The 9,304-nt window shown below is 35.1% G+C and overlaps 1 protein-coding gene across 3 annotated transcripts in view; it reads left to right on the plus strand.

The window, feature by feature from the left end:
• LOC117166917 (liprin-alpha-1) overlaps positions 1-9,304 on the plus strand; it is a 690,677-nt gene that overhangs the window by 407,451 nt on the left and 273,922 nt on the right. For all 3 annotated transcript variants that reach the window (XM_033351369.1, XM_033351368.1, XM_033351370.1), the window contains exon 16: positions 5,047-5,192. In XM_033351369.1, the coding sequence (XP_033207260.1) occupies positions 5,047-5,192 (146 nt within the window). The remainder of the gene's footprint in view (positions 1-5,046; positions 5,193-9,304) is intronic.

Here is a 9,304-nt window from a genome sequence, read left to right on the forward strand (position 1 = left end):
CAAGAGCGAAAAAAATCACGATGTCATATGAAACTTGAAATGTTTGGTATTGGATATTGTTGACAGATGACATTACGCCAATTAGCACAAATGGTAAGTTCCAACAGTGCCTACAAGTGTGCCTACTGGCCGCTAAATGGCAATACCGGTTTCATATGTATACACCTGGTACAACTGCATTGACTTTGCTGTTCAGTGGAAGACGAACTACGAACCGCCTGTCAGAATTGCATAAGTGGCTTGGACGAGAGTTTTCCGGATAAAGTCCACCCGAAATACAGGGTTCGTTATAAAAGTAATGCGCATGGATATTTTTTGATGCGACTATACCACGCAGCGACCTCAGCCAGGCGACAAAATGTGGAGTGGGGTACTTGTTGAAGAAGGCACACTTTTATATATTCATACACTTTTATATATGTATACACGATATTTAATTCAATTAATATTGAAAACACAAGAACTTAATTGAAACTGATCAAGTTAAAAAGTTAGGAAAATGAAAAAAAAACGTCGTTAGAATCTGACGTAAATTTAACACGTTCGAAACTATCTATTTGAAGCGAAGATTCCTGACCGAAAGTAATTAATGCGATTATCAAGTTCAATATTTCACATGACTGTTATGTTTGAGAATTAATTTTACGAAGAATACTAAAACATTTTTAACATACTAACACATTTTTTGAGTAATCTATATGATTCATGGTATTTCCGAGAAGTTTCGAATACGTTGACCTTCACTTGATATTGTGACGTCAGATATCATATCCTATTCCATATGTTGGGTGAAAAATGCCGTTCCCGGATTGAAAAATTGATTTTCAATATGGATATTGGGAATTGGATACATTAACACTGTGATTCGTAAGTTAGCACAAGGAGCGCAACCAGTCTCGCGTGGATTTGCGCGAATGAAATAATCCGTCTGGATAGTAACAGCCCAATATAAGACGTTATCTTCGTTTTCTAAAACATGCACTGGAATGCACATACATGTATAAAGGCATCCATTCTCTTGAGAGTCATAGGTTCATGGCAAGGGGTTGACTTATAATGCCCGCATATCAGTATGCCTTTGCGTGTATATTCTCTCTGAGCCAATTAGGAATTTTAAATAGAAAAACCAAGTCGGAGTTTATATAGGGTGCCCTGTCTATGTGAATTTCAACGCGATTCATATTAATTGAAAATAAGGTCGGGTAAAGTCAAGTTAATAATGACTAACCCCACCAACACATAAAGCGGTCATGACAGCTTGGACTTGGAGGGTGCCGTTGCACTTCCAATCTAAGATACTAACCCTAATAAAGTAATAAGGAGACCAATAATCAGGAATATGGTCTCAATTATACCTAACAGCACGGGCACTATCCATAAAATAATAAATAGTTTGATAGGCCGCGGTAAAGGTTTCGCGAGAAAAAATATAGAAACTCCAATGAATAACAATAGGTCGAACCAAAACAGGTGTAAGTCAAACAAGATATCTAGAGACAACTCAAATTACAAAACAATCCCCACTCCATGACATTACTCAAATCTCTCAAAAAACCTTTGACTCAGCAAAAAAATACTTTCTTCTGGGATAAAGAAAATTTACCCACAATTAACGTGTCAGCCGAAAGAAATAATGTGAGACAAATAAACAACTAAACTTTTGAACGCGATTCATTTTCGGAAAACAATACACATTTATACAATTTATGCAACAACAAAAGGAAAAATTTTTTAAAGAAAGGGAAAAAATAGAAAAAAGTTAAGGCTTGATTAAACCCGACATCTCATAGCTCTTTCAAAGATATAAGGGAAATATTAGAACCAAATTATAGGAAAAATAAAAGCGAATCTCGTAATATGCAGTCGCTCCAATTCTTTTTAAGGGAATAATCAAAAGAAGCTAACACATTTTCTCACAATAATACCGAAAACCATAACAAAGCAAGAATGATCAATTTAAAATCAGTAGATACAAAACAATTCAAACAATTTCAGGTACTTATTTTCCTTTCGGCGTGATACAAATGTCGTTTCGAATAATGAACAACTGGCCGATTAAATTCTGAAATAACAAAGAATATAGTCCCACGTATTTCCTGAAAGAATTGAAAATATTCAAAGGGTGCTACAAAATAAATGACAGCGACATTTTACAAAATTTAGACGCACGACTGATTGAAGATGCAAAAGACTAGTGCGATATACATACAAATTCATGGAGAACACATCAGATTTTTTTAAGATTTGAAAATGATCAGAGATTAAATATTTAGCTTTTAAAGTTAACGACAAATGACTGCAAATAGACGATGAGAAAATTCAACCGATATTAGAATTACCTAAACCAAAAAACTTAAACATTTACAGAGTATAATAGGAATGTCAAGTTGGTAAAGAAAATTCATTCCACACTTTACCAAAACAATAGAACAGATGAACAGATTACATAAAAAGATAAACCATGGAATTGTGGATTAGAGCAAGATGAAGATTTCTAGAAAATCAAAGACATGCTGACATCAGCGCCAATTTTGACATGTTCAGATTTTACTCAATCCTTCCTACTTGAAATAGAGGCGAGTAATACAGGATTAAAAGCTGTACTTACGCAAACAATGAACGAAGTGAACTACGTGATTGCATACGCGAGTAGAAACCTAAACGGCTTAGAATCTCGGTACTCGGCATCTGAAAAAGGATGTCTAGCGGTAGTTTGGGCCATAAGGAGACGTGAACGACAAAACAGATGACTGCTACTCTATCAAAATCAGACAAGTTACAAAGCAACCCAAAAAACATGAAAAATGACGAATCAGAGATTCGCAGCTCTATTTTCACAGAACTAACGCACTCACATCTACTATATTACCAGGCTCAAACCGTAGGAAATCAGGCGTACTCCAAAGCTTGAGATTTCAAGTTTTATGGGAAAACCACGATGAAACGTAGCCAGGACATTTAAGGCTCAGATAAAACTTACGCGAAAATTTCCGATAAATTAAACAAATAATTAAAAACAATTTATATAACGTTCATTCCATCTGTGACGAACATATAGATGATTTGCTGTTAGCAATAAATACTAGCAAAAACTCGTCGACCCAATTTACCCCAGCATTTTTTAATTTAAGTCGTGAATTAGAACCAATTCAATCAGAAAAATATTAAAAATGATAGTTAAATGGAGTTTCAAAGCGTCGATAAGTGGACAGATAGACTAAGCATGTTACAAATTATTAAAGAGAAAGTCTCGAAAAATGTAGCTATATTAAATAAAAGACGAGCTATCAGTTATAATTTAACAAGAAGACAAGTAGAATTTAAAATAGACAGGGTTTTAAAAAGGTTAAAAAAATTGTCATACAAAGCGGATAAGAAATCGGACAAACTATATGACCAATATGAACGTCCTTTCATTATTAAGAAAAAAAAATCTCTCCTACTATATACGACTTCAAAAACATTAAAGAAAAAGTGCAAATGAATCGGACGTTATCGATTTTAAATCAGAAAGCTCAAATACAAATAATGGGAATCATGCGCAGGAAATGTTAACGAGCTTAAGTTAGAATATTTAGACTTAAAAAATGGCAAAAAGGTAAAAGATCAATAGCATTTAGATCAAAAAATGACTCATAAATCAAAACACAAGAAATAACTCAATCGACCCTCGATGACTTGGCTTCATAGATTTTAAGAACAAAATTAGACAGAACGGAACTATACCTTTTAAAAAAATGGAAGTAGTAAAGTACAAACTCGGGAACGCAGAACTAAAAATCTTATAAAAGGAAAGAAACCTACTCTATTTCTTAATAAATTAAAGTACCCAATTTAAATTAAATTCTCAATTTTTATAACTTAATAAAACAACAAAAACTCAATTCAAACAAAAAATAGACTTAAAAAACAATCTACACTAGTTTTTCGTTTTTCCTTTCATATTTGTTTCCAAAAGAATATAACCATGAAGTAGAATCAGAAGCGAAAAACAATGAGAGACCAAGAAATTCCAGCGCACAACTGGGAACAATCCTAAAGAACTACGATAGCAATTCCCCGAAAAATTAATAGTTGAATTGATCTATATATTATATAATCTTTTTTTCAACGAACAATAATTTAAATTCAGCAAAACCTCACAACTACAGACTCAAATAGACAGATTTATTCATTGTGAAACCTACATAATTACTGACTAGATTAAAAACTTGTTAGGCAAACCTCAAGAGGACAGTAGAATTACAAAATTTTGTATAAATCCTTTTCTTCTCGAGACTGCAGCAGTATTGGACAACGAAATTAAGGTAAATTCAGGTATGTACCCGAACCCCCGCGGGGAGAAGGGTGTAACAGAATTGTTACCATAAAACAAAGTTTAACACGGCCCTGCACGAAAGGGCTGATGGGCCGCATTCAAGATAAGGCGCAACCCCGACGGGTCCCGAAGTCACGGGCAACGGAACATCCCGTCGTCAGTCTGGGTTCGCTCGTGCTAGTGAACGTTCTTTTCGGTGTGTGCTGAACTAGTGCTTGGGAAACTACTCATTCTGGCCGTCGCACCTTTTCTCTTCGCGCTTCACCAACTCTACGCGGCGTTGTCACCACTTCGTCACCTTCGCCGACTCCTAAGAAATTTCCACTCGATTCGGCCAACCTGCCCTGCCGCGGTTGTCGAATTGCGCCTATGTAAGTGGAACAACAAACCGCGCTCTAATCTTACCCGGTCTCGCTTTATTGTGTTCGAACCTCTATCTTGGCGCACCATCTCCTAATCTCCTTCTTTGGTCTTACCCCGTAATAATATATAAAAAATTGATAACTTCAGCTTTATTTCTTTAGTTATAATTATTATATTAATAATTTTGAATAATAGTTTGTCGAATATTCTTTTTAAATAAAGCACTTACAATTTTTTCCCTAGGCAATTTTTCCGGGAGATTAAAGTGATAGAATTTAAGATATCATTATATACTTTTTATAGATTTTACATAGGCACGCCACATATAATTTTTATATTATTTTCCTCAACTTATTATTTTGCAGATAAAAGGAAAAGATGCGATTATGCCTGGTGACCTTCCGGGTATGGGAGGATTAAGTTCGTTTGGAGACACTGATTATGGCGAAAACGTCTCAATTGCCGGGACTCTTGCTGGCAAAAGCGACTTTGACCGTAGAAAAAAGAAAAGGTACTGTACACTCCAGTCTCTTTTTCATTCCTTTATTCATTTTTTCAAGGAAGGCCTGGTTATATTTTTTTCCGGATAGTAGAAATTAGCACGCGCGCTTGGAGCGCGCGCACAGTTGGGACCCATTACATTTTTGGGTTCAAAATACGATTCCGCCTGAACATGTGGACCGATTTGGATTTTTTTTTAAAGTCGATAAAATTTCAAAGAAAGTTATTCATAAATTTTTTTTTGTTTATTGCATCATGATGGAATATCGATTAAAATAATTTTCCTATCATTAATGAGCACCAGGAACGTCAAATAGAAAAATTGTCATTTTTTCGCCATATTTATTTATTTGTACAAAAAATTGAAAAACTAAAATAAAAATCAGGCTCGACATCTTCCTTTAAAATTTTATCAGCTTTAAAAAAAAACATCCAAATCGGTCCACACGTTCAATCGGAATCGTATTTTGAACCATAAAATGTACTTTTTCCCCAATGTGGCGCGCCTTGTCACTTTCTGCGTACAAGAGTTTTTAAATTTTATTTTAAATAATTGTAAAGGTTTTTGCCAAAAAGATGATATATCGTCCTAGTCATTCGCTACTCTTTTATTCTTGTAAGACTTCGTTTATAAATATAAACAAAAAAGTACGCAAAATGTTTTGTCACTTACCTGTCTCAGATTAGAATATAGATAAATTGTAAATTTTTAGTCCCTATATCGGACTAAAAGAATTAATTTTATACATACGCAGATTCTTGTATAGCTCAAAATTGATTTATCAACGTTTATTCCAAATAATAATAAATAATGGTCCCTTTTTTTACCTAATACTTTTTATCAAATGTCAGGTCATGCTCCATAAGAATGTATCTTTCTATGAAATGAGGTGATATTCAATGCTGAATTTAGAATCAAATAAATCGTTAAAATACTAATTTTGTCGATATTTTAAATTTTTTACCTTTTCTGTATATATTTTTATAAGAATTTTGAAATTCTTTTGAAGTTTTAGGGCCGTATATCACGCCAGATGGCCCACTGTATGGACATTGGTTTAAAGCATATTCAGGATACTATTCCGGCTTATATTTTCGTGATGTTGATCTATTTATCGAACCCTTTTCTTCTTCATTTAAAGTCCATTAATTTTTTTAAATCTTCACTTTGTGCTATATGCAGAAGATACTCTATAAGGCGTAAAAGCAAACACATTTTAATTGACCTTAATTGCGAATTTGTTTATAACAATAACGTTTCTCACAAAATGTAAATTTACTGTTCCGGATTATCACTATAAAACTAATGAAAAGAAATTTTCAGAAAAGTATCGAAAACATCCAAAAATTGCTCAAATAGTGAATTTGCATTTGTCATTTGCTTATAACAATAAAATTTTTCATAAAATTCCAATTTCCTGCTCCGGGATATCACTGGAAAACCAACTAACACAAATTTCTAAAAAAATAACCAATTTCAAACATTTTACAAACAGCCAATTTGTTCATGTCATTTGCTTAAATATTCACACTTTTCATAAAATGACAATGTACTGCTCCGGAATATAACTGGCAAACCAATTTAAACAATTAAATAAAGTACTTCAAACTTTAGCGTCAATTAAAAATACAATCCGGAATAGTACTTTTCAAAATTTGTTCATCCAATGGACACATTGCGTTTTTAACACACATAACCATAAGCATATTAAAAATATACTCGGTCAAAGTTACCCTACTTTTGAAGACTAATTTCTTGTCTGTAATGATTATTTCACAAAATCAACAAATATCATATATAGATTGATTCTTCATTTACGAATAAATGTATGTAACGGAAAGATTTTTCTTAAATAAATACTAAAAAACTGCCGCCAACGAAGTGTTTTTATGCACTAAATTTAAAGCAAGTTACTATTAGATGGAATAAAAATTAAATTAAATGGAATAAAAGACTCCGTTAAATTTAGTCTGATAAAAGCGCCCTCTTGGCTCCTGGACCTAGTTCCGAAAGTTACTTCGCAGTTTTAGGCAGTTCTGAGATGTTGTGCGTCAGTAATTGATGAAATTAGAGAATGTTAGAAAAGAGCTACTACCAGAGTTACAATTACATGAGTTACCATGGACATACATTTCTAACTGCATATGTATTTACCACTCGAATATTAGATGTTTATTACATAATTATTCTCATCCCTTACAGCACGGAACGTTCCCTGAGCGTTTGAAATGTCCGCCACTTGGGAACGTTCCAGTAGAACGTTAGAGGAACACTCCACTGGTACTTTTAAAGAATAAATTTTCGTTATTATTATGTGTTTTTATTAAACTTTTACTCGGGTGAACCCGGTGAGACATCATAGCCACGGACTAAGTCAAGTGACTGATGAGATTAGAATGTTATAACTTAATTCAAATAATTTAATACGATGGTTGAAACCTCCTGCGATGATGTTGTAAGTATACAATTACGAGAGGCCACGAACTTTGGAGGTGACAACAGTCACCTCTGGATGCTTTCTTAGAGCTACCATTTGCCACTCCACGGGTTTTTAGTCGCTCGCTTCCTGATGATCAAGAAAGTTTCTTACAATGCAACAGGTAATTAATAAAACCGGCTTCTGAGCTGCTGCAATACCCTACTGACTCCTAAATGTTCAAGATGTTCAGTGCATCTTGCGTGCACATTGCCTTTAAAAGAAATCACAATGGGATGAAAGGATGCATGATTCACATTCCTCCATATGGTTTTTACTTCATGCCTTAACTCGCTATACTTGTGGATCTTGGTTGTATAGGTTGACTGCAAATTTCGGTTAAGCGGACAAGCAATGTCGATGATGTAGACTCTTCCACATTTTTTTTCTCGCATCACGATATCAGGTCGATTGGCCCGGATGTAATGATCCATTTGGATAGTAACATCCCAATATAAGATGTAATCTTGGCTTTCTAAAACGGGCATTGGAATGCATCTATAGAAGGGCACCCATTCTTTTAAGAGTCCCAGGTTTAGGGCAAGTTGTTGATGTATAATGCCCGCTACATCATTATGTCTGTGCGTATATTCTCTCTGAGCCATTACGCGACAGCCATAAATAATTTGCTCGATGGATTCGTTGGTATCTCCACATAATCGGCACCGGTCAACCACGTCTTGATGTAACACGTGTTTGAGATAATTCCTGGTGCTGACAACCTTGTCGTGTATTGCAATGACGAATCCTTCCGTTTGGATGCAGAACACCCTTTCTTAGCCAAATATTAGATGCCTCACTATCCACTTCACTTTGATCTAACGTGTTGGGGTGCTCGCCATGGATGGCTTTCTGCCTCCATTGTATTTATAATTCCTGTATGATTTCTGCCCTGATATTCAAGGGCCCATGTAAGGACAAATTTAATGGCGTGTATTCAAGATCCGCTTGACAGATGGTTCTGTAAAGCGCACACATTTCGTTTGCTGTTAAAATAGTCTCGTAACTGTATAACTTGTGACTCACACAGTTTTTTGACGTCTACAACGGCCCTACCCCCTAAATGTCGTGGTAGAACTACCCTTTCAATCACTGAATTTCTGTGGTGCATTCGGTGCTTCGTCATTTCTACGCGAACAATTCTGTTTAACTTTTCAAGGTCAGTGTCAGGCCATTTTATGAGCCCGAAGGCGTACGTGAGGACAGGGATGGCATATGTGTTGATCGCCTTGATTTTGTTTGCCGAGTTGAGAAACCTCTTCATAATTAATCTGAGTCTCTTAGTAAAGGCAGTCATTTGGCTTGTCTTAACTATCGTATGTTGAATACCCTTAGATTCAAGAATATCCAGATATTTATATGATTCGCCTGCAGCCATTGCCTCGATGTCATTTTCGAACCTTTTCTCTAACTCTGCGTTCCCTAATTCCCCTTTGATTAAATGCACTGTTCTGCATTTATCTAGTCCGGACTCCATGTGGATATCATTGGAAAACTGCTTTGTTACATCAATCACTTGCTGCAGTTTCTGGCCTGAAGTAGCGTACAGCTTCAAGTCATCCATGTAAAGAAGATGGGTCACTTGATGACCACCCTCATTATCATGAATTCTGAACCCATGAGACATGCTGTTTAGTGTTTTGCT

Source organism: Belonocnema kinseyi, chromosome 2 (genome assembly GCF_010883055.1).
Source record: "Belonocnema kinseyi isolate 2016_QV_RU_SX_M_011 chromosome 2, B_treatae_v1, whole genome shotgun sequence".
NCBI classification, from domain to species: Eukaryota; Metazoa; Arthropoda; class Insecta; order Hymenoptera; family Cynipidae; genus Belonocnema; species Belonocnema kinseyi.